The sequence below is a fragment of the Oncorhynchus nerka genome, linkage group LG19 (genome assembly GCF_034236695.1).
Source record: "Oncorhynchus nerka isolate Pitt River linkage group LG19, Oner_Uvic_2.0, whole genome shotgun sequence".
Taxonomy (NCBI): Eukaryota; Metazoa; Chordata; class Actinopteri; order Salmoniformes; family Salmonidae; genus Oncorhynchus; species Oncorhynchus nerka.
In genome coordinates this window covers 50,887,515-50,914,549 of record NC_088414.1, presented here as the reverse complement: position 1 = coordinate 50,914,549, position 27,035 = coordinate 50,887,515, and the positions used below count along the sequence as shown (strand labels likewise).

The following is a 27,035-nucleotide window of genomic DNA, read 5'->3' as shown; positions in this document are numbered from 1 at the left end:
TCCAGTTAATGTAAACTCTAACCCTAACCATCCAGTTAATGTAAACTCTAACCATCCAGTTAATCCAGTTAAAACTCTAACCCTAACCATCCAGTTAATGTAAACTCTAACCCTAACCATCCAGTTAATGTAAACTCTAACCCTAACCATCCAGTTAATATAAACTCTAACCATCCAGTTAATGTAAACTCTAACCCTAACCATCCAGTTAATATAAACTCTAACCATCCAGTTAATATAAACTCTAACCATCCAGTTAATGTAAACTCTAACCCTCCAGTTAATGTAAACTCTAACCCTAACCATCCAGTTAATATAAACTCTAACCATCCAGTTAATGTAAACTCTAACCCTAACCATCCAGTTAATATAAACTCTAACCATCCAGTTAATGTAAACTCTAACCCTAACCATCCAGTTAATGTAAACTCTAACCATCCAGTTAATGTAAACTCTAACCCTCCAGTTAATGTAAACTCTAACCATCCAGTTAATATAAACTCTAACCATCCAGTTAATGTAAACTCTAACCATCCAGTTAATGTAAACTCTAACCCTAACCATCCAGTTAATGTAAACTCTAACCATCCAGTTAATGTAAACTCTAACCCTAACCATCCAGTTAATGTAAACTCTAACTCTAACCATCCAGTTAATATAAACCCTAACCATCCAGTTAATGTACACTCTAACCCTAACCATCCAGTTAATGTAAACTCTAACCATCCAGTTAATGTAAACTCTAACCATCCAGTTAATGTAAACTCTAACCATCCAGTTAATGTAAACTCTAACCATCTAGTTAATGTAAACCCTAACCATCCAGTTAATGTAGACCCTAATCCTAACCATCCAGTTAATGTAAACTCTAACCATCCAGTTAATGTAAACTCTAACCATCCAGTTAATGTAAACTCTAACCATCTAGTTAATGTAAACCCTAACCATCCAGTTAATGTAGACCCTAATCCTAACCATCCAGTTAATGTAAACTCTAACCATCCAGTTAATGTAAACTCTAACCATCTAGTTAATGTAAACTCTAACCATCCAGTTAATGTAAACTCTAACCCTAACCATCCAGTTAATGTAAACTCTAACCCTAACCATCCAGTTAATGTAAACTCTAACCCTAACCATCCAGTTAATGTAAACTCTAACCCTAACCATCCAGTTAATGTAAACTCTAACCATCCAGTTAATGTAAACTCTAACCCTAACCATCCAGTTAATGTAAACTCTAACCCTAACCATCCAGTTAATGTAAACTCTAACCCTAAGCACCCAGTTAATGCAAACTCTAACCATCCAGTTAATGTAAACTCTAACCCTAACCATTAAGTTAATGTAAACTCTAACCATCCAGTTAATGTAAACTCTAACCCTAACCCTCCAGTTAATGTAAACACTAACCATCCAGTTAATGTAAACTCTAACCATCCAGTTAATGTAAACTCTAACCCTAACCATCCAGTTAATATAAACTCTAACCATCCAGTTAATGTAAACTCTAACCCTAACCATCCAGTTAATATAAACTCTAACCATCCAGTTAATGTAAACTCTAACCATCCAGTTAATGTAAACTCTAACCATCCAAACTCTAACCCTAACCATCCAGTTAATGTAAACTCTAACCATCCAGTTAATGTAAACTCTAACCCTAACCATCCAGTTAATGTAAACTCTAACCATCCAGTTAATGTAAACTCTAACCCTAACCATCCAGTTAATATAAACTCTAACCATCCAGTTAATGTAAACTCTAACCCTAACCATCCAGTTAATATAAACTCTAACCATCCAGTTAATGTAAACTCTAACCATCCAGTTAATGTAAACTCTAACCCTAACCATCCAGTTAATGTAAACTCTAACCATCCAGTTAATGTAAACTCTAACCCTAACCATCCAGTTAATATAAACTCTAACCATCCAGTTAATGTAAACTCTAACCATCCAGTTAATGTAAACTCTAACCATCTAGTTAATGTAAACCCTAACCATCCAGTTAATGTAAACTCTAACTCTAACCATCCAGTTAATGTAAACTCTAACCCTAACCATCCAGTTAATGTAAACTCTAACCATCCAGTTAATGTAAACTCTAACCATCCAGTTAATGTAAACTCTAACCATCCAGTTAATGTAAACTCTAACCATCTAGTTAATGTAAACCCTAACCATCCAGTTAATGTAGACCCTAATCCTAACCATCCAGTTAATGTAAACTCTAACCATCCAGTTAATGTAGACCCTAACCATCCAGTTAATGTAAACTCTAACCATCCAGTTAATGTAAACTCTAACCATCCAGTTAATGTAAACTCTAACCCTAACCATCCAGTTAATGTAAACTCTAACCCTAACCATCCAGTTAATGTAAACTCTAACCATCCAGTTAATGTAAACTCTAACCATCCAGTTAATGTAGACCCTAACCCTAACCATCCAGTTAATGTAAACTCTAACCCTAACCATCCAGTTAATGTAAACTCTAACCATCCAGTTAATGTAAACTCTAACCATCCAGTTAATGTAAACTCTAACCATCCAGTTAATGTAAACTCTAACCCTAACCTTCCAGTTAATGTAAACTCTAACCATCCAGTTAATGTAAACTCTAACCCTAACCATCCAGTTAATATAAACTCTAACCATCCAGTTAATGGAAACTCTAACCATCCAGTTAATGTAAACTCTAACCCTAACCATCCAGTTAATGTAAACTCTAACTCTAACCATCCAGTTAATGTAAACTCTAACCATCCAGTTAATGGAAACTCTAACCATCCAGTTAATGTAAACTCTAACCCTAACCATCCAGTTAATGTAAACTCTAACTCTAACCATCCAGTTAATGTAAACTCTAACCATCCCGTTAATGTAAACTCTAACCCTCCAGTTAATGTAAACTCTAACCCTAACCATCCAGTTAATGTAAACTCTAACCATCCAGTTAATGTAAACTCTAACCCTAATTAGCATGCTGACCCTGACTAACATGATGACCCTGACTAGCATGCTGATCCTGACCCTAACTAGCATGATGACCCTGATCCTAACTACGATGAAGAACCTGACTTTAACTAGTATGATGACCCTGACCCCAGGGGCACACATTGTGTAGTAAAATTTGTGAATGTATTGTAATGTTTTGCTGGACCCTAGGAAGAGTAGCTGCTGCCTTGCCAGAAGCAAATGGGGATCCATAGTAAATACAAATACATTATGACCCTGACTAGCATGCTGACACAGTTCAGGAGTGTCCATGATTGAGTCTTTGAATGAAGAGATTAGAGTAAAACTGTCCAGTTTGACACTGACCAGGAGTTATCAGGACACAACATCAGTTTAATCTGACCAGGAGTTATCAGGATACAACATCAGTTTATTCTGACCAGGAGTTATCAGGATACAACAACAGTTCATTCTGATCCTGACCAGGAGTTATCAGGATACAACAACAGTTTAATCTGACCCTGACAGGAGTTATCAGGATACAACAACAGTTCATTCTGATCCTGACAAGGAGTTATCAGGACACAACATCAGTTTAATCTGACCAGGAGTTATCAGGATACAACAACAGTTCATTCTGATCCTGACCAGGAGTTATCAGGATACAACAACAGTTCATTCTGATCCTGACCAGGAGTTATCAGGATACAACAACAGTTTAATCTGACCCTGACAGGAGTTATCAGGATACAACAACAGTTCATTCTGATCCTGACCAGGAGTTATCAGGATACAACAACAGTTCATTCTGATCCTGACCAGGAGCTTTCAGGATACAACAACAGTTTAATATGACCCTGACCAGGAGTTATCAGGACACAACAACAGTTTAATCTGACCCTGACCAGGAGTTATCAGGATACAACAACAGTTTAATCTGACCCTGACCAGGAGTTATCAGGATACAACAACAGTTTAGTCTGACCCTGACCAGGAGTTATCAGGATACAACAACAGTTTAGTCTGACCCTGATCAGGAGTTATCAGGATACAACAACAGTTTAATCTGATCCTGACCAGGAGTTATCAGGATACAACAACAGTTTAGTCTGATCCTGACCAGGAGTTATCAGGATACAACAACAGTTTAATCTGATCCTGACCAGGAGTTATCAGGATACAACAACAGTTTAATCTGACCAGGAGTTATCAGGATACAACAACAGTTTAATCTGACCCTGACCAGGAGTTATCAGGATACAACAACAGTTTATTCTGACCCTGACCAGGAGTTATCAGGATACAACAACAGTTTAATCTGATCCTGACCAGGAGTTATCAGGATACAACAACAGTTTAATCTGACCAGGAGTTATCAGGATACAACAACAGTTTAATCTGACCCTGACCAGGAGTTATCAGGATACAACAACAGTTTATTCTGACCCTGACCAGGAGTTATCAGGATACAACAACAGTTCATTCTGATCCTGACCAGGAGTTATCAGGACACAACATCAGTTTAATCTGACCAGGAGTTATCAGGATACAACAACAGTTCATTCTGATCCTGACCAGGAGTTATCAGGATACAACAACAGTTCATTCTGATCCTGACCAGGAGCTTTCAGGATACAACAACAGTTTAATATGACCCTGACCAGGAGTTATCAGGACACAACAACAGTTTAATCTGACCCTGACCAGGAGTTATCAGGATACAACAACAGTTTAATCTGACCCTGACCAGGAGTTATCAGGATACAACAACAGTTCATTCTGATCCTGACCAGGAGTTATCAGGATACAACAACAGTTCATTCTGATCCTGACCAGGAGTTATCAGGATACAACAACAGTTTAATATCTGACCAGGAGTTATCAGGATACAACAACAGTTTAATCTGACCCTGACCAGGAGTTATCAGGATACAACAACAGTTTAGTCTGATCCTGACCAGGAGTTATCAGGATACAACAACAGTTTATTCTGACCCTGACCAGGAGTTATCAGGATACAACAACAGTTTAATATCTGACCAGGAGTTATCAGGATACAACAACAGTTTAATATCTGACCTTAACTCTCTTGTCTCTAAACAGGACTCCATGACATGCTGTTTGGAATGTGAGTATGGAGTCACACAGGCCATGTGTAAAACATGAGTATACATGATTTGTGTATGTAACACAGGTGTGTGTATATATATATAATGTGGGTATCATGTGTATTTTGTGTGTGTGTGTATATATATATAATGTGGGTATCATGTGTATTTTGTGTGTGTGTGTATATATATATAATGTGGGTATCATGTGTATTTTGTGTGTGTGTGTATATATATATAATGTGGGTATCATGTGTATTTTGTGTGTGTGTGTATATATATATAATGTGGGTATCATGTGTATTTTTGTGTGTGTGTATATATATATAATGTGGGTATCATGTGTATTTTGTGTGTGTGTGTATATATATATAATGTGGGTATCATGTGTATTTTGTGTGTGTGTGTATATATATATAATGTGGGTATCATGTGTATTTTGTGTGTGTGTGTATATATATATAATGTGGGTATCATGTGTATTTTGTGTGTGTGTGTATATATATATAATGTGGGTATCATGTGTATTTTGTGTGTGTGTGTATATATATATAATGTGGGTATCATGTGTATTTTGTGTGTGTGTGTATATATATATAATGTGGGTATCATGTGTATTTTGTGTGTGTGTGTATATATATATAATGTGGGTATCATGTGTATTTTGTGTGTGTGTGTATATATATATAATGTGGGTATCATGTGTATTTTGTGTGTGTGTGTATATACAGTTGAAGTCGGAAGTTAACTTACACTTAGGTTTGAGTCATTAAAACTTGTAATTCAAGCACTCCACTAATTTCTTGTTAACAAACTATAGTTTTGTTTAGGACATCTAATTTGTGTGTGACACAAGTCATTTTAATTTGATTTATTTTTTACCTTTATTTAACTAGGCAAGTGAGTTAAGAACAAATTCTTATTTTCAATGATGGCCTAGGAACAATGGGTTAACTGCCTTGTTCAGGGGCAGAACGACAGATTTGTACCTTGTCAGCTCGGGGATTCGAACTTGCAACCTTTCGGTTACTAGTCCAACGCTCTAACCACTAAGCAACCCTGCAGCCCCCAAGTTCACTGTGCCTTTAAACTGATTGGAAAATTCCAGAAAATGATGTCAAGGCTTTAGAAGCTTCTGATAGGCTAATTGACATCATTTGAGTCAATCGGAGGTGTACCTGTGGATGTAATTCAAGGACTCCCTTAAAACTCAGTGCCTCTTTGCTTGACATCATGGGAAAATCAAAAGAAATCAGCCAAGACCTCAGAATTGTTTTTTGTATACTTCCACAAGTTTGTTTCATCCTTGGGAGCAATTTCCAAATGCCTGAAGGTACCACGTTCATCTGTACAAACAATAGTACGCAAGTAAATCAAATCAAATCAAATCAAATTTTATTTGTCACATACACATGGTTAGCAGATGTTAATGCGAGTGTAGCGAAATGCTTGTGCTTCTAGTTCCGACAATGCAGTAATAACCAACAAGTAATCTAACTAACAATTCCTAAACTACTGTCTTATACACAGTGTAAGGGGATAAAGAATATGTACATAAGGATATATGAATGAGTGATGGTACAGAGCAGCATAGGCAAGATACAGTAGATGGTATCGAGTACAGTATATACATATGAGATGACTATGTAAACAAAGTGGCATAGTTAAAGTGGCTAGTGATACATGTATTACATAAGGATGCAGTCGATGATATAGAGTACAGTATATACGTATGCATATGAGATGAATAATGTAGGGTAAGTAACATTATATAAGGTATCATTGTTTAAAGTGGCTAGTGATATATTTACATCATTTCCCATCAATTCCCATTATTAAAGTGGCTGGAGTTGAGTCAGTGTCAGTGTGTTGGCAGCAGCCACTCAATGTTAGTGGTGGCTGTTTAACAGTCTGATGGCCTTGAGATAGAAGCTGTTTTTCAGTCTCTCTGTCCCAGCTTTGATGCACCTGTACTGACCTCGCCTTCTGGATGATAGCGGGGTGAACAGGCAGTGGCTCGGGTGGTTGTTGTCCTTGATGATCTTTATGGCCTTCCTGTAACATCGGGTGGTGTAGGTGTCCTGGAGGGCAGGTAGTTTGCCCCCTGTGATGCGTTGTGCAGACCTCACTACCCTCTGGAGAGCCTTACGGTTGAGGGCGGAGCAGTTGCCGTACCAGGCGGTGATACAGCCCGCCAGGATGCTCTCGATTGTGCATCTGTAGAAGTTTGTGAGTGCTTTTGGTGACAAGCCGAATTTCTTCAGCCTCCTGAGGTTGAAGAAGCGCTGCTGCGCCTTCTTCACGATGCTGTCTGTGTGAGTGGACCAATTCAGTTAGTCTGTGATGTGTATGCCGAGGAACTTAAAACTTGCTACTCTCTCCACTACTGTTCCATCGATGTGGATAGGGGGGTGTTCCCTCTGCTGTTTCCTGAAGTCCACAATCATCTCCTTAGTTTTGTTGACGTTGAGTGTGAGGTTATTTTCCTGACACCACACTCCGAGGGCCCTCACCTCCTCCCTGTAGGCCGTCTCGTCGTTGTTGGTAATCAAGCCTACCACTGTTGTGTCGTCCGCAAACTTGATGATTGAGTTGGAGGCGTGCGTGGCCACGCAGTCGTGGGTGAACAGGGAGTACAGTAGAGGGCTCAGAACGCACCCTTGTGGGGCCCCAGTGTTGAGGATCAGCGGGGAGGAGATGTTGTTGCCTATCCTCACCACCTGGGGGCGGCCCGTCAGGAAGTCCAGTACCCAGTTGCACAGGGCGGGGTCGCGACCCAGGGTTTCGAGCTTGATGACGAGCTTGGAGGGTACTATGGTGTTGAATGCCGAGCTGTAGTCGATGAACAGCATTCTCACATAGGTATTCCTCTTGTCCAGATGGGTTAGGGCAGTGTGCAGTGTGGTTGAGATTGCATCGTCTGTGGACCTATTTGGGCGGTAAGCAAATTGGAGTGGGTCTAGGGTGTCAGGTAGGGTGGAGGTGATATGGTCCTTGACTAGTCTCTCAAAGCACTGAAGTGACGGAAGTGAGTGCTACGGGGCGGTAGTCGTTTAGCTCAGTTACCTTAGCTTTCTTGGGAACAGGAACAATGGTGGCCCTCTTGAAGCATGTGGGAACAGCAGACTGGTATAGGGATTGATTGAATATGTCCGTAAACACACCGGCCAGCTGGTCTGCGCATGCTCTGAGGGCGCGGCTGGGGATGCCGTCTGGGCCTGCAGCCTTGCGAGGGTTAACACGTTTAAATGTCTTACTCACCTCGGCTGCAGTGAAGGAGAGACCGCATGTTTTCGTTGCAGGCCGTGTCAGTGGCACTGTATTGTCCTCAAAGCGGGCAAAAAAGTTATTTAGTCTGCCTGGGAGCAAGACATCCTGGTCCGTGACTGGGCTGGATTTCTTCCTGTAGTCCGTGATTGACTGTAGACCCTGCCACATGCCTCTTGTGTCTGAGCCGTTGAATTGAGATTCTACTTTGTCTCTGTACTGACGCTTAGCTTGTTTGATAGCCTTGCGGAGGGAATAGCTGCACTGTTTGTATTCGGTCATGTTACCAGACACCTTGCCCTGATTAAAAGCAGTGGTTCGCGCTTTCAGTTTCACGTGAATGCTGCCATCAATCCACGGTTTCTGGTTAGGGAATGTTTTAATCGTTGCTATGGGAACGACATCTTCAACGCACGTTCTAATGAACTCGCACACCGAATCAGCGTATTCGTCAATGTTGTTATCTGACGCTATACGAAACATATCCCAGTCCACGTGATGGAAGCAGTTTTGGAGTGTGGAGTCAGCTTGTGGAGTCAGCTTGGTCGGACCAGCGTTGGACAGACCTCAGTGTGGGAGCCTCTAGTTTTAGTTTCTGTCTGTAGGCAGGGATCAACAAAATGGAGTCGTGGTCAGCTTTTCCGAAAGGGGGGCGAGGCAGGGCCTTATATGCGTCGCGGAAGTTAGAGTAACAATGATCCAAGGTTTTTCCACCCCTGGTATAAACACCATGGGACCGCGCAGCCTTCATACTGCTCAGGAAGGAGACGCGTTCTGTCTCCTAGAGATGACTACTTTGGCTACTTTGGTGCGAAAAGTGCAAATCAATCCCAGAACAACAGCAAAGGATCTTGTGAAGATGCTGGAGGAAACAGGTACAAAAGTATCTATATCTACAGTAAAACGAGTCCTTTATCGACATAACCTGAAAGGCCGCTCAGCAAGGAAGAAGCCACTGCTCCAAAACCGCCATAAAAAAGCCAGACTACGGTTTGCAATTGCACATGGTGACAAAGATTGTACTTTTTGGAGAAATGTCCTCTGGTCTGATGAAACAAAAATAGAACTGTTTGGCCATAATGACCATCGTTATGTTTGGAGGAAAAAGGGGGAGGCTTGCAAGCCGAAGGAGACCATCCCAACCATGAAGCACGGGGGTGACAGCATCATGTTGTGGGGGTGCTATGCTGCAGGAGGGACTGGTGCACTTCACAAAATAGACGAAGACATGAGAAAGGAAAATTATGTGGATTTTTTGAAGCAACATCTCAAGACATCAGTTAAAGTTAAAGCTCGGTCACAAATAGGTCTTCCAAATGAACAATGACCCCAAGCATACTTCCAAAGTTGTGGCAAAATGGCTTAAGGACAACAAATTCAAGGTATTGGAGTGGCCATCATAAAGCCCTGACCTCAATCCCATAGAAAATGTGGGCAGAACTGAAAAAGCGTGTGCAAGCAAGGAGGCCTACAAACCTGACTCAGTTACACCAGCTCTGTCAGGAGGAATCGGCCAAAATTCACCCAACTTATTGTGGAAAGGAGGGAAGGCTACCTGAAACGTTTGACCCAAGTTAAACAATTTAAAGGCAATGCTACCAAATACTAATTGAGTGTATGTAAACTTCTGACCCACTAGGAATGTGATTAATTCGCTCTACTATTATTCTGACATTTCACATTCTTAAAATAAAGTGGTGATCCTGACCTAAGACAGGGAATTTTTACTAGGATTAAATGTCAGGAACTGTAAAACACGGAGTTCAAATGTATTTGGCTAAGGTGTATGTAAACTTCCGACTTCAACTGTATTTATATATATATATATATATACAGTGTATATAATATGTGTGTGTGTATAAGAAGAAGAAGTTTGGAACAACCAACCCTCTTCTTTGAGCTGGCTGCCCGACCAAACTGAGCAATTTGGGGAGAAGGACGTTGGTCAGGGAGGTGACTAAGAACCTGATAGTCTCTCTGACAGAGTTCCAGAGTTCCTCTGTTGAGATGGGAGAACCTTCCAGAAGGACAGCCATCTCTGCAGCACTCCACCAATCAGGCCTTTATAGTAGAGTGGCCAGACGGAAGCCACTCCTCAGTTAAAGTCACCTGACAGTCTGCTTTGAGTTTGCCAAAAGGCACCTAAAGGACTCTCAGACCATGAGAAACATGTGGGCTGATGAAACCAATTTTTAGCTCTTTGGCTGGAGATAACCTGGCACCATCCCTACTGTGAAGCATGATGGTGGCAGCATCATGCTATGGGGATGTTTTTCAGCAGCATGGACTAGGAGACTAGTCAGGATCGAGGGAAAGATGACGGAGCAAAGTACAGAGATCCTTGATGAAAACCTGCTCCAGAGCGGAGCGAAGGTTCACCTTCCAACAGGATAAAGACCCTAAGCACACAGCCAAGACAACGCAGGAGTGGCTTCGGGGCTTCGGGACAAGTCGCAATGTCCTTGAGTGACACAGCCAAAGCCCGGACTTGAACCCAAACAAAAATCTCTGGGGAGACCTGAGAATAGCTGTGCAACGACGCTCCCCATCCACCCTGACAGATCTTGAGAGGATCTGCAGACAATGGGAGAAACTCCCTGAATAACAAGCTTGATTCAAGGCTGTAATCGCTACCAAACGTTCTGAGAAAAATGATCAGAATACTAAATGTGATATCAGTTTCAAATTTTTTTGTACATTTGCAAAAATGTCTAAAAATCTGTTTTTGCTTTGTCATTGTAGAATATTGTGTGTAGATTGATGAGGAAAAACATTTACTACATTTTAGAATACGGCTGTAACGTAACAATGTAGAAAAAGGTCTGAATACTTTCCAAATGCACTGTGTGTGTATATATATATATATATATATATGTCTGTGTGTATATAAACCCAACAAAAAAAGAAACGTCCTCACTGTCAATTATATTTTCAGCAAATTTAACATGTGTAAATATTTGTATGAACATAAGATTCAACAACTGAGACATAAACTGAACAAGTTCCACAGACATGGAATAATGAATTGCCAGTTCTTGCTGTGAGATGCTACCCCACTCTTCCACCAAGGCATCTGCAAGTTCCCGGACATTTCTGGGGGGAATGGCCCTAGCCCTCACCCTCCGATCCAACAGGTCCCAGACGTGCGCAATGGGATTGAGATCCGGGCTCTTCGCTGGCCATAGCAGAACACTGACATTCCTGTCTTGTAGGAAATCACGCATAGAACGAGCAGTATGGCTGGTGGCATTGTCACGCTGGAGGGTCATGTCAGGATGAGCCTGCAGGAAGGGTACCACATGAGGGAGGAGGATGTCTTCCCTCTAACACACAGCTTTGAGATTGCCTGCAATGACAAGTTCAGTCCGATGATTCTGTAACACACCGCCCAGACCCTCCACCTCCAAATCGATCCCACTCCAGATTACAGGCCTCGGTGTAACGATCATTACTTTGACGATTAAAAAGAATTCGACCATCACCCCTGGTGAGACAAAACTGCGACTTGTCAGTGAAGAGCACGTTTTGCCAGTCCTGTCTGGTCCAGCGACGGTGGGTTTATGCCCATAGGTAACGTTGTTGCCGGTGATGTCTGGTGAGGACCTGTCTCACAACAGGCCTACAAGCCCTCAGTCCAGCCTCTCTCAGCCTATTGCGGACAGTCTGAGCACTGATGGAGGAATTGTGCGTTCCTGGTGTAACCTGGGCAGTTGTTGTTGCCATCCTGTACCTGTCCCGCAGGTGTGATGTTCGGATGTACCCATCCTGTGCAGGTGTTGTTACACGTGGTCTGCCACTGTGAGGACGATCAGCTGTCCGTCCTGTCTCCCTGTAGCGCTGTCTTACGCGTCTCACAGTACGGACATTGCAATTTATAGCCCTGGCCACATCTGCAGTCCTCATGCCTCCTTGCAGCATGCCTAAGGCACATTCACGCAGATGAGCAGGAACCCTGGGCATCTTTCTTCTGGTATTTTTCAGAGTCAGTAGAAAGGCCTCTTTAGTGTCCTAAGTTTTCATAACTGTGACCTTAATTGCCTACCGTCTGTAAGCTGTTAGTGTCTTAACGACCGTTCCACAGGTGCATGTTCATTAATTGTTTATGGTTCATTGATCAATCATGGGAAACCGTGTTTAAACCCTTTACAATGAAGATATTTGATATGTATAAGTTATTTGGATTTTTATGAATTATCTTTGAAAGACAGGGTTGTGTTTTTTTGCTGAGTTTATATATATATATATATAATGTATGTATAATGTGTATATAATATGTGTATATATATATAATGTGTGCGTGTGTAGGCAGCACAGCCGGTCCAGGGAGAACATCAACCTCCCTGATGATGAGGTGATGGGAGGAGTTGATGGAGAGGGAGGAGCTACAGAACATTGCCCCTCCCCTAGCCCAGGTAACCTAATGTCTCATTAACATAATGAGACAATGTCCCACCAGGCCTATGTCATTTTTATTTTACTAGGCAAGTCAGTTAAGAACAAATTCTTATTTTCAATGACAGCCTAGGAACAGTGGGTTAACTGCCTGTTCAGGGGAAGAACGACAGATTTGTACCTTGCCAGCTCGGGGGTTTGAACTCGCAACGCTCTAACCACTAGGCTACCCTGCAGCCCCAAAGTAGCAATCGCTCCGTGATTGGTTGCCACAATTCTATAATGTTTGTCTAATTTCAGTTTGAGTCTAATCCAGAGCATATCATTGTATACCCAAACCGATGTGAAATATCTTTTCAATAACCTAAAATATTGTGTTTGAAGCTGATGTATCAAACACAAACTAAGACAAAACCAAATGTACATATAGAGCACATAGAACAGATCTACCTCTTCTTAGACTTGCTTACAATGAGAATGACAGATCTATAACTAACATTTCTATGTGAATTTTGGTCACTTAACCCAAAAAGTTATATTCTGGAAGTTACATACTGGGTTTGGAGTTCGTTATAACCAATTTATTGATGTGATTATGATAGGCTATATATATATATTGGGCACATATCTTTAACACGTTAATAAATCCAATCAGTTCTATGATAAATGAATCTTCTGTTCTCTAGGTCCATCCATGGCCTCTCCTAGGGCTGCCTCCCCAGCCTCCCCTCCTCTAACCGCTGAGGACAACGAACCTGTCAACGTCACCATCACCGTCATGGCAACGGGCTGAAGATCACACACACATCCATACATACTGGATAATGCTGTGTTCATAACAAGTGGAAACTCTGTAAATACAATTTGTATTAAAAGTACAGCTGTCATGCTCAAAAAATAATTATACTAATAGATCATTTTTCATGAATAATCTTTTGCTGTTGCATTTAAAACTTCCAAAAATGCTGTTATCAAAGTAATTTCCTTAGTATGTGATGTCAGAGTTCAGCATGTGGGAGAAGTCGAAGCTCAGAGATGATAGACGAGTTTCCCACTAGGAATTACCAGTTGGAAGGGCATGCAAGTGTATTTTTCCAAGTCATATGCTGGTATTTACAAATATAGGAGATGGTGTGAATGCAGCCTAAGCACCTGCCTGTTCTGCCTTCCAGGTTGAAATAAAGTACAGTTCTTACCACAAATCATTTTATTTGATACAAAATAATGGTTACACACCCAACTCGAGAGAGACAGACCTTTACCGAGACATTTCCTGAATTGATGTGATAATAATAAAAGTACAGAAACGTTCATAACATTGTGCACCACCATCTTTTTTAATTCTCATTTAAACTACTAGTTTGATGGTTGTAGTTTTATCAATGGTCCCATTGACAACCACCCATATTAACACACTTCTTTCATTTCTAGTAAAAGGCTACTTCTCATAATGAATCAATTCAACTAAATGCCTGTGATTAGTGATCAGTATGGTCAGTGAGGATCATTTGTTCATGGTCCCCGCTGTAGCAGCTACTGCAACTACACACACCATATGTGTTACTATCCTTGTGGGGACCTGAAATGTATTTCATTCAAAATCCTTTTCCCCTAGACCATTTTAAGCTATCCTCACAGGGACCTGGGAAATGTCCCCGCGAATGAGAATTATCCTGGTGGGGAATTTGGGGGATTTCCGGTACGCATGAGGATAGTAAAACACACGCCTGATGTCTTCTGGTGTGTGTGTTCCATGACGTAGATGGCAACTGATCATGTGACAGGAAGTGGTATTCTCTGGGTACTGATGATGTCACTTAGCTTCTGTTTGATCTTCAGGAAGACGCGCTTAAACTCCAGACCATCGCCCTGTAACACACACACACACACTATCAGTATCCATGAAGTGATGCAGGATACTGCAAAGATCGGCAGATATAGTCAGAGTACATTCACAGTTGTATTACACACACGTCCGTATCCCCTACCTTGGATAGTCTGAAGTCCAGTAAAACTCTCTCGTCCAGCTCCATCAGATGAACCTTAAATATCAACTTATTGTTCCGTCTATCCAGAGTACTGACTGTTACCTGGGAAACAAGACACGCAACAAGGGTTAAAGGGGTGTGCACCTGGTTTGATAAGATGTGTGTGACTGGTGGGATATGAACTAGGGCGGGGCCACATGGCCGACATGTCATATACCTGGTGGGATATGAACTAGGGCGGGGCCACATGTCATATACCTGGTGGGATATGAACTAGGGCGGGGCCACATGTCATATACCTGGTGGGATATGAACTAGGGCGGGGCCACATGTCATATACCTGGTGGGATATGAACTAGGGCGGGGCCACATGTCATATACCTGGTGGGATATGAACTAGGGCGGGGCCACATGTCATATACCTGGTGGGATATGAACTAGGGCGGGGCCACATGTCATATATCTGGTGGGATATGAACTAGGGCGGGGCCACATGTCATATACCTGGTGGGATATGAACTAGGGCGGGGCCACATGGCCGACATGTTATATAACTGGTGGGATATGAACTAGGGCGGGGCCACATGGCCGACATGTTATATACCTGGTGGGATATGAACTAGGGCGGGGCCACATGGCCGACATGTTATATACGTGGTGGGATATGAACTAGGGCGGGGCCACATGTCATATACCTGGTGGGATATGAACTAGGGCGGGGCCACATGTCATATACCTGGTGGGATATGAACTAGGGCGGGGCCACATGTCATATACCTGGTGGGATATGAACTAGGGCGGGGCCACGTCATATACCTGGTGGGATATGAACTAGGGCGGGGCCACATGTCATATACCTGGTGGGATATGAACTAGGGCGGGGCCAGATGGCACGACATGTTATATAACTGGTGGGATATGAACTAGGGCGGGGCCACATGGCCGACATGTTATATAACTGGTGGGATATGAACTAGGGCGGGGCCACATGTTATATAACTGGTGGGATATGAACTAGGGCGGGGCCACATGGCCGACATGTTATATACCTGGTGGGATATGAACTAGGGCGGGGCCACATGGCCGACATGTTATATACCTGGTGGGATATGAACTAGGGGCGGGGCCACATGGCCACATGTCATATACCTGGTGGGATATGAACTAGGGGCGGGGCCACATGTCATATACCTGGTGGGATATGAACTAGGGCGGGGCCCATGTCATATACCTGGTGGGATATGAACTAGGGGCGGGGCCACATGTCATATACCTGGTGGGATATGAACTAGGGCGGGGCCACATGTCATATACCTGGTGGGATATGAACTAGGGCGGGGCCACATGTCATATATCTGGTGGGATATGAACTAGGGCGGGGCCACATGTCATATACCTGGTGGGATATGAACTGGGCGGGGCCACATGGCCGACATGTTATATACCTGGTGGGATATGAACTAGGGCGGGGCCACATGGCCGACATGTTATATACCTGGTGGGATATGAACTAGGGCGGGGCCACATGGCCGACATGTTATATACCTGGTGGGATATGAACTAGGGCGGGGCCACATGTCATATACCTGGTGGGATATGAACTAGGGCGGGGCCACATGTCATATATCATGTCATATACCTGGTGGGATATGAACTAGGGCGGGGCCACGTCATATACCTGGTGGGATATGAACTAGGGCGGGGCCACATGTCATATACCTGGTGGGATATGAACTAGGGCGGGGCCAGATGGCACGACATGTTATATAACTGGTGGGATATGAACTAAGGCGGGGCCACATGGCCGACATGTTATATAACTGGTGGGATATGAACTAGGCGGGGCCACATGTTATATAACTGGTGGGATTTAGAGGCGGGGCCACATGGCCGACATGTTATATACCTGGTGGGATATGAACTAGGGCGGGGCCACATGGCCGACATGTTATATACCTGGTGGGATATGAACTAGGGCGGGGCCACATGGCCGACATGTTATATACCTGGTGGGATATGAACTAGGGCGGGGCCACATGGCCGACATGTCATATACCTGGTGGGATATGAACTAGGGCGGGGCCACATGGCCGACATGTCATATACCTGGTGGGATATGAACTAGGGCGGGGCCACATGTCATATACCTGGTGGGATATGAACTAGGGCGGGGCCAGATGGCACGACATGTTATATACCTGGTGGGATATGAACTAGGGCGGGGCCACGTCATATACCTGGTGGGATATGAACTAGGGCGGGGCCACATGTCATATACCTGGTGGGATATGGACTAGGGCGGGGCCGACATGTTATATAACTGGTGGGATATGAACTAGGGCGGGGCCACATGTTATATAACTGGTGGGATATGAACTAGGGCGGGGCCACATGGCCGACATGTCATATACCTGGTGGGATATGAACTAGGGCGGGGCCACATGTCATATACCTGGTGGGATATGGACTAGGGCGGGGCCAGATGGCCCGACATGCTATATAACTGGTGGGATATGAACTAGGGCGGGGCCACATGGCCGACATGTTATATAACTGGTGGGATATGGACTAGGGCGGGGCCACATGGCCGACATGTTATATAACTGGTGGGATATGAACTAGGGCGGGGCCACATGGCCGACATGTCATTTAACATGCAACCAGAAAATGGTGGAGTGATTTCTGCATAATGCATCTTTAAATCACTGTCACAACATTTAGAATAATTTAGCCAGTTATTCTGCCTATTTAATGGAGTCATGCGAAAGCACATTAGGAAATATGTTTTCATTTATGGTAGACACTTGAGAAAACTAAAAGTCAGGTCAGTTAAGGGACAATCCCTTCCTTCGAAGACTCTTACTGACGGCTGCTTCATGTGATGTTTTGATGTCTACCTTCTTGCCCTTCATTCTGTTGTCTGGGCCCAATAATGCTTGTACCATGTTTTGTGCTGCTACCATGTGGTGTTGTTACCACGTTGTTGTCATGTTGTGTTGCTACCATGCTGTGTTGTCATGTGGTGATGCCTTGCTTTGTTGTGGTGTCTAGCTGGTTGTGATGTGTGTTTTGTCCTATATTTTTAATCCCAGCCCCAGCAAGAAGCCTTTTGGTAGGCCGTCATTGTAAATAAGAATTTGTTCTTAACCGACTTGCCTAGTTAAATAAAGATGAAATCAAATTTAAAAAACAAGCTTTGCGTACAATGTTGAATTGCCCTCACTGCTGCTCGATCAGCCTACTTTTCAGACCTGATTGAGAATAAAAAACAAACCAAAAAATGTATTTTTGACAGTCTCAACGCTAACTTAAAAGCAGCATTACCCAAGTGAGGATGGCCTTCACTTCAGCAGTGATGAATTCATGAACTTCTTTGACAAAAAGATCATGATCATTAGAAAGCAAATTACAGACTCCGCTTTGAATCTGCGTATTTCTCCAAAACTCAGTTGTCCTGATTCAGCACAGAACTGCCAGGACCTAGGATCACACTCAAGATTTTTTATCCAGTATTTCGACACATTCACAAAAATAGTCACGGCCTCTAAATCTTGCAGCTGCCTACTGGACCCTATTCCAACTAAACTACTGAAAGAGCTACTTCCTGTGCTTGGCCTTCCTATGTTGAACATAGGGAGGACCCCATTCAGTCGACTGGTCGATTGTTTAGGCTGTTGGTCGACCGAGATATCTTCAGTCGAGCAGTCGCATAAAGAAAATACAAAATAATTCATGGGGCACAAAACACTTATCTGATTTGCACCTGATTCAGTGGACTAATCCACTGTGGGGGCCACTGATTCAGTGGACTAATCCACTGTGGGGGCCACTGACTCAGTGGACTAATCCACTGTGGGGGCCACTGACTCAGTGGACTAATCCACTGTGGGGGCCACTGATTCAGTGGACTAATCCACTGTGGGGGCCACTGATTCAGTGGACTAATCCACTGTGGGGGCCACTGATTCAGTGGACTAATCCACTGTGGGGGCCACTGATTCAGTGGACTAATCCACTGTGGGGGCCACTGATTCAGTGGACTAATCCACTGTGGGGGCCACTGATTCAGTGGACTAATCCACTGTGGGGGCCACTGATTCAGTGGACTAATCCACTGTGGGGGCCACTGATTCAGTGGACTAATCCACTGTGGGGGCCACTGATTCAGTGAACATCATGCCTCACGCAACGGCAAAATGTCGGACAGAGCAATTTCACAGATGAAGATGTTTTTTAATATTTGCTGTAAAAGGCTTCACATGTTTTTCTTCATTAAAACAGCCTGGTATTACTTAGTGTTTACACTGTTCCAAACGGGGGGGAAAAAACATATCGTAATTTTTGCACATATGCTGCGCTGCGCTTGCTCATGTAACTTCCTTTTTCTTGATCTCCTAATTGTTATTACAATTATGATGATCATTAAAATAATTAGTAATGTCGTTATCATTAGTAGGTTCTGTATAGTAGCCTTGTATAAGCACCATGTCATTATCATTAACAAACCTCACTCAACGTCAACAAAACAAAGGAGATGATCGTGGTCTTCAGGAAACAGCAGAAGGAGCAGCCCCCCTATCCACATCGACTGGACAGCAGTGGAAAAGGTCGAAAGTTAAAGTTCCTCGGCGTTCACATCACGGACAAACTGAAATGGTCCACCCACACAGACAGTGTGGTGAAGGCGGCAAACAGCTTCCATCTCAAGGCCATCAGACTGGTAAACAGCTTCTATAACCATCAGACTGGTAAACAGCTTCTATAACCATCAGACTGGTAAACAGCTTCTATAACCATCAGACTGGTAAACAGCTTCTATCACCATCAGACTGATAAACAGCTTCTATCTCAAGGCCATCAGACTGATAAACAGCTTCTATCTCAAGGCCATCAGACTGATAAACAGCTTCTATCTCAAGGCCATCAGACTGATAAACAGCTTCTATCTCAAGGCCATCAGACTGATAAACAGCTTCTATCTCAAGGCCATCAGACTGATAAACAGCTTCTATCTCAAGGCCATCAGACTGATAAACAGCTTCTATCTCAAGGCCATCAGACTGATAAACAGCTTCTATCTCAAGGCCATCAGACTGATAAACAGCTTCTATCTCAAGGCCATCAAAATGATAAACAGCTTCTATCTCAAGGCCATCAGACTGATAAACAGCTTCTATCTCAAGGCCATCAGACTGTAAAACAGCTTCTATCTCAAGGCCATCAGACTGAAAAACAGCTTCTATCTCAAGGCCATCAGACTGTAAAACAGCTTCTATCTCAAGGCCATCAGACTGTAAAACAGCTTCTATCTCAAGGCCATCAGACTGAAAAACAGCTTCTATCTCAAGGCCATCAGACTGATAAACAGCTTCTATCTCCATCAGACTGGTAAACAGCTTCTATCTCAAGGCCATCAGACTGGTAAACAGCTTCTATCTCAAGGCCATCAGACTGATAAACAGCTTCTATCGCCATCAGACTGATAAACAGCTTCTATCTCCATCAGACTGATAAACAGCTTCTATCTCAAGGCCATCAGACTGATAAACAGCTTCTATCTCCATCAGACTGATAAACAGCTTCTATCTCCATCAGACTGATAAACAGCTTCTATCTCCATCAGACTGGTAAACAGCTTCTATCTCCATCAGACTGATGAACAGCTTCTATCTCCATCAGACTGATAAACAGCTTCTATCTCCATCAGACTGATAAACAGCTTCTATCTCAAGGCCATCAGACTGATAAACAGCTTCTATCTCCATCAGACTGATAAACAGCTTCTATCTCCATCAGACTGTTAAACAGCCATCACCAACACCGTGGCTGCTGCCTACTGAAGTTGGAGACTTTTATCTCCCTCCCAACTTCAAACATCTGCTATCTGAGCAGCTAACCGATCGCTGCAGCTGTACATAGTCTATTGGTAAATAGCCCACCCATTTTCACCTACCTCATCCCCATACTGTTTTTATTTATTTACTTTTCTGCTCTTTTGCACACCAATATCTCTACCTGTACATGACCATCTGATCATTTATCACTCCAGTGTTAATCTGCAAAATTGTAATTATTCGCCTACCTCATGCCTTTTGCACACATTGTATATAGACTGCCCCTTTTTTCCTACTGTGTTATTGACTTGTTAATTGTTTACTCCATGTGTAACTCTGTGTTGTCTGTTCACACTGCTATGCTTTATCTTGGCCAGGTCGCAGTTGCAAATGAGAACTTGTTCTCAACTAGCCTACCTGGTTAAATAAAAATAAATAAAACATACCGACTCGAATCATTGGCCACTTTAATAAATGGATCACTAGTCACTTTAATAATGTTTACATATCTTGCATTACTCATCTCACATGTATATACTTTATACCATCTATTGCATCATGCCTATGCTGCTCTGTCATTGCTCAGCCATTATATTCTTATTCCATTCATTTACTTGTTTGTGTGTATTAGGTAGTTGATGTGGAATTGTTTTTAGATTACATGTCAGATATTGCTGGACAGTCAGAACTAGAAGCATTTCGCTACACTCGCAGTTGTAACCCATATTACCGGCTCTACATTTATTTTTCTTTCTCTTGCAAATTGGCACTGCAGTTGGATGCATCTCCACTGGCGGATTTTTACATTCATAAACCAACATTTTAGCGTTTACAAAGAATGTCTTCACAGGGTTAGATACAGATGTTTCAGATGTTTCAAAAGTAGCTAGAATCAATATAGGCTGCATCCTTCATATATTTTCTGGTGCTCCGAACTCTTACTGTTCTCATAACTTCTGTGAACTGGGAGCACCAATGCTACCAACAAAATGTTTTAATTTATAGCTGTGCTGAGTCAGACAAAACTAGTATTTGGTGCAGGTGTATTTGAAAAGTGGGTGAGTACCTGGTTGGTGCAGGTGTCTTTAAAAAGGTGTGTGGGTGTACCTGGTGTGTAATGTAAAAATGGTGGTTGCAGGTATGTCTGAAGTGGTGGGTGTGTGTGTGTGTGTGTGTACCTGGTTGGTGCAGGTGTGTTTGAAGGTGTGGCCCAGGTTGATACAGGTGTCCCTCAGAGCGGAGCAGGAAGCTGAAGAGTCCAGAGTCGTAAAGAACCTCGTCATCCTCCGAACCAGCCGCTGCCACGGGGTCTACACACACACACGAGCAAGAGACAAGGAGATATGTTTAAAACCAGCAATAATACCTGAACATAAAAACACACAAATGATTTCATGTTAAGTCCCATATTAGGTATTACAGACAGGTTGAAAATGTCAGTGAGAACACTTTCCAGGTGGTCCGCACATGCTTTGAGTCCTGGTAATCTGTCTGACCCTGCGGCTTTGTGAATGTTGGCCTGTTTAAAAAGGTCTTGCTCACATCGGCTACAGAGACCGTGATCACATAGTCATCCGGGACAGCTGGTGCGCTCATGCATGCTTCAGTGTTTCTTGCTTAAAAGCAAGCATAAAAAGGCATTTAACTCATCTGGTAGGCTCTCGTCAGTTCACGGCTGAGTTTCCCTTTGTAGTCCGTAAAAGTTTATGCCCTGTCACATCCGACGAGCTTTAGAGCCGGTGTAGTTCGATTCAATCTTAGTACTGTATTGGCACATTGCCTGTTTGAGGGCATAGCGGGATTTCTTATGAGCGCCCAGATTAGTGTCCCACTCCTTGAAAGCGGAAGCTCTAGCCTTTAGCTCGGTGCGGGTGTTGCCTGTAATCCATGACTTCTGGTTGGGAAATGTACGTACGGTCACAGTAGGGACAACGTCATCAATGCAGATATTGATAAAGCCGGTGACTGAGGTGGTATACACCTCAATGTCATTGGAATATGTTCTGGGATTCATCCAATCTGTGCTAGCAAAACAGTCCTGTATAGTAGTATAGTGGTATAGTGGTATAGTGGTATAGTAGTATAGTAGTATAGTGGTATAGTGGTATAGTGGTATAGTGGTATAGTAGTATAGTGGTATAGTAGTATAGTGGTATAGTAGTATAGTAGTATAGTAGTATAGTGGTATAGTAGTATAGTAGTATCCGCATCATCTGATCACTTCCGTATTGAGCGAGTCACTGCTACGTCCTGCTTTTGTTTTTGCTTGGAAGCAGGATACCGGAGGATAGAAATATGGCCAGATTTGCGAAATGGAGGGCGAGGGAGTTTTGTACACTTCTCTGTGTTTGGAGTAAAATTTGTCTAGTTTTTCCCCCTCTGGTTGCACATGTGATATGCTGGTAGAAATGAGGTAAAACAGATTTAAGTTTGCCTGCATTAAAGTCCCCGGCAACTAGGAGTGCCGTGTTATTTTTGGTACCTCTGTCAAAATGTGCTTCACATCTCCCCTGATTGAGGATCAAGTCTGTCTTTCAACACAGCCCATGTCTCCTTAAAGCGCCAGAGCGCCGTGCCTGCTCAGCTAGCTCTAGCCTGTCCCGAGGAACCACTGAACTCACTGGGAGTCTGGGCCGTATCATGTTAGATACCCTCTCATACTGACTCTAGTCTGTCCTGAGGAACCACTGAACTCACTGGGAGTCTGGGCTTTATCTCCATTCATGCTGCACAGAAGTTAACACATTTGAATAATGCACATAGACAGTAATGAACAGTTTAACATGTTACAACACTTTACAATGCAAGAAGACAACTGTAGCTTCCAGCTTTGTGGGCTAACTTCCTTTGCTAGTATACAGCTGAAGCTAACATCAATTCACATACCCTAGTACCTTGTTATGATTCACATACCTACCTTCACATACATACACAAGGTATCACAAACACAAAATATGGCTGATTTCAAAGCTGATTGTCACCAAAAATGTTAATTCACTTTCCCCCCCCCTGGCTCACGTCTCTACCAGTCAAGCTCATCTTTGCTCGAGTAATTTGTCACATGCACCAAATACAACAGTGAAAGCCCTTAACCAACAGTTACATTTTTTTTTTTAAAGTAGCAAATAATTAAAGAGCAGCAGTAAAATAACAATAGCGAGGCTATATATATATAGGGGGCACCGGTTAGTCAAGGTGCATGTGGGACAGCGGCACTTTTATATTTATATATATAAAAAAATATATAAAATAAAAAATTTAAAAAAAAAGGAGATTTCTTATTCCAAATGAAGGGAAACAGATTAGTAAAAACAAAGTCAAATTAATTGTATGATTGATTAATTAAATGCATACATTCAAGTAATGTCAAAGGTAATGATATTGAACTCTACAGATCTGTCTGGATCAAGTCCTACGCTGTGACTTTGGCTAATAAGCCTTCTTTATTTGTCTTGGTATCGGGTATCATTCCGGTATCGAGATAGTTTTGGTATCAAGATGGTATCGTTGTGGTTTCGTTTTAGTATCGTGATGGTATTGTTGTGGTATCGTGAGACTAACCTGTGTTGGGTTCTGAGAATATGAAATGTTACTTATTCATGTCACTGATGGAGTGCTAAGGTTGGAGGGTCTACACCAGAAGTTAAGGGTTATAGGAGGAAGGTGGAAGTCAGAAGTTCACATTCACTTAGGTTGGAGTCATTAAAACTAGTTTTTCAACCACTCCACAAATTTCTTGTTAACAAACTATAGTTTTGGCAAGTCGGTTAGGACATCTACTTTGTGCATGACAAGTGAATCTTTCAACAATTGTTTACAGATTATTTATAATTCACTGTATCACAATTCCAGTGGGTCAAGTTTACATACACTAAGTTGACTGTGCCTTTAAACTGCTTGGAAAATTCCAGAAAATGATGTCATGGCTTTAGAAGCTTCTGATAGGCTAATTGACATCATTTGAGTCAATTGGAGGTGTACTTGGATGTATTTCAAGGCCTACCTTTAAACGCAGTGCCTCTTTGCTTGACATCAAGGGATAATCAAAAGAAGTCAGCCAAGACATCAGAAAAAAAATTGTAGACCTCCACATGTCTGGTTCATCCTTGAGAGCAATTTCCAAACACGTTCATCTGTACAAACAATAGTACGCAAGTATAAACACCATGGGACCACACATTACATTTACATTTAAGTCATTTAGCAGACGCTCTTATCCAGAGCGACTTACAAATTGGTGCATTCACCTTATGACCTCCAGTGGAACAGTAGTGCATCTAAATCTTTTCAGGGGGAGGGGGGGTGAGAGGGATTACTTTATCCTATCCTAGGTATTCCTTAAAGAGGTGGGGTTTCAGGTGTCTCCGGAAGGTGGTGATTGACTCCGCTGTCCTGGCGTCGTGAGGGAGTTTGTTCCACCATTGGGGGGCCAGAGCAGCGAACAGTTTTGACTGGGCTGAGCGGGAACTGTACTTCCTCAGTGGTAGGGAGGCGAGCAGGCCAGAGGTGGATGAACGCAGTGCCCTTGTTTGGGTGTAGGGCCTGATCAGAGCCTGGAGGTACTGAGGTGCCGTTCCCCTCACAGCTCCGTGCAAGCACCATGGTCTTGTAGCGGATGCGAGCTTCAACTGGAAGCCAGTGGAGGGAGCGGAGGAGCGGGGTGACGTGAGAGAACTTGGGAAGGTTGAACACCAGACGGGCTGCGGCGTTCTGGATGAGTTGTAGGGGTTTAATGGCACAGGCAGGGAGCCCAGCCAACAGCGAGTTGCAGTAATCCAGACGGGAGATGACAAGTGCCTGGATTAGGACCTGCGCCGCTTCCTGTGTGAGGCAGGGTCGTACTCTGCGGATGTTGTAGAGCATGAACCTACAGGAACGGGCCACCGCCTTGATGTTAGTTGAGAACGACAGGGTGTTGTCAGGATCACGCCAAGGTTCTTAGCGCTCTGGGAGGAGGACACAATGGAGTTGTCAACCGTGATGGCGAGATCATGGAACGGGCAGTCCTTCCCGGGAGGAAGAGCAGCTCCGTCTTGCCGAGGTTCAGCTTGAGGTGGTGATCCGTCATCCACACGGATATGTCTGCCAGACATGCAGAGATGCGATTCGCCACCTGGTCATCAGAAGGGGGAAAGGAGAAGATTAATTGTGTGTCGTCTGCATAGCAATGATAGGAGAGACCATGTGAGGTTATGACAGAGCCAAGTGACTTGGTGTATAGCGAGAATAGGAGAGGGCCTAGAACAGAGCCCTGGGGGACACCAGTGGTGAGAGCACGTGGTGTGGAGACGGATTCTCGCCACGCCACCTGGTAGGAGCGACCTGTCAGGTAGGACGCAATCCAAGCGTGGGCCGCGCCGGGAGATGCCCAACTCGGAGAGGGTGGAGAGGAGGATCTGATGGTTCACAGTATCGAAGGCAGCCGATAGGTCTAGAAGGATGAGAGCAGAGGAGAGAGAGTTAGCTTTAGCAGTGCGGAGCGCCTCCGTGATACAGAGAAGAGCAGTCTCAGTTGAATGACTAGTCTTGAAACCTGACTGATTTGGATCAAGAAGGTCATTCTGAGAGAGATAGCGGGAGAGCTGGCCAAGGACGGCACGTTCAAGAGTTTTGGAGAGAAAAGAAAGAAGGGATACTGGTCTGTAGTTGTTGACATCGGAGGGATCGAGTGTAGGTTTTTTCAGAAGGGTGCAACTCTCGCTCTCTTGAAGACGGAAGGGAAGCGTAGCCAGCGGTCAGGGATGAGTTGATGAGCGAGGTGAGGTAAGGGAGGAGGTCTCCGGAAATGGTCTGGAGAAGAGAGGAGGGGATAGGGTCAAGCGGGCAGGTTGTAGGGCGGCCGGCCGTCACAAGACGCGAGATTTCATCTGGAGAGAGAGGGGAGAAAGAGGTCAGAGCACAGGGTAGGGCAGTGTGAGCAGAACCAGCGGTGTCGTTTGACTTAGTAAACGAGGATCGGATGTCGTCGACCTTCTTTTCAAAATGGTTGACGAAGTCATCTGCAGAGAGGGAGGAGGGGGGAGGAGGATTCAGGAGGGAGGAGAAGGTTGCAAAGAGCTTCCTAGGGTTAGAGGCAGATGCTTGGAATTTAGAGTGGTAGAAAGTGGCTTTAGCAGCAGAGAGAAGAGGAAAATGTAGAGAGGAGGGAGTGAAAGGATGTCAGGTCCGCAGGGAGGCGAGTTTTCCTCCATTTCCGCTCGGCTGCCCGGAGCCCTGTTCTGTGAGCTCGCAATGAGTCGTCCCGAGCCACGGAGCGGGAGGGGAGGACCGAGCCGGCCTGGAGGATAGGGGACATAGAGTCAAAGGATGCAGAAAGGGAGGAGAGGAGGGTTGAGGAGGCAGAATCAGGAGATAGGTTGGAGAAGGTTTGAGCAGAGGGAAGAGATGATAGGATGGAAGAGGAGAGAGTAGCGGGGGAGAGAGCGAAGGTTGGGACGGCGCGATACCATAGTAGGGGCAGTGTGGGAAGTGTTGGATGAGAGCGA

General features: G+C 43.6%; 2 protein-coding genes across 2 annotated transcripts in view; one reads left to right on the top strand and one right to left on the bottom strand.

Moving 5' to 3' along the window:
* The window catches only part of LOC115122411 (V-set and immunoglobulin domain-containing protein 10-like 2), a 169,524-nt gene extending 155,211 nt beyond the window's left edge, over positions 1 to 14,313 (top strand). The window contains exons 16-18 of the mRNA XM_065005027.1: positions 5,065 to 5,089; positions 12,642 to 12,748; positions 13,415 to 14,313. Of these exons, the coding sequence (XP_064861099.1) occupies positions 5,065 to 5,089; positions 12,642 to 12,748; positions 13,415 to 13,521 (239 nt within the window). The 3' untranslated portion in view covers positions 13,522 to 14,313. The remainder of the gene's footprint in view (positions 1 to 5,064; positions 5,090 to 12,641; positions 12,749 to 13,414) is intronic.
* chek1 (checkpoint kinase 1) overlaps positions 13,918 to 27,035 on the bottom strand; it is a 38,682-nt gene continuing 25,564 nt past the window's right edge. Inside the window, exons 11-13 of the mRNA XM_029652611.2 lie at positions 21,729 to 21,860; positions 14,717 to 14,818; positions 13,918 to 14,597 (exon numbers count right to left, since the gene is read on the bottom strand). Coding sequence (XP_029508471.1) covers positions 14,502 to 14,597; positions 14,717 to 14,818; positions 21,729 to 21,860 — 330 coding nt within the window. The 3' untranslated portion in view covers positions 13,918 to 14,501. The remainder of the gene's footprint in view (positions 14,598 to 14,716; positions 14,819 to 21,728; positions 21,861 to 27,035) is intronic.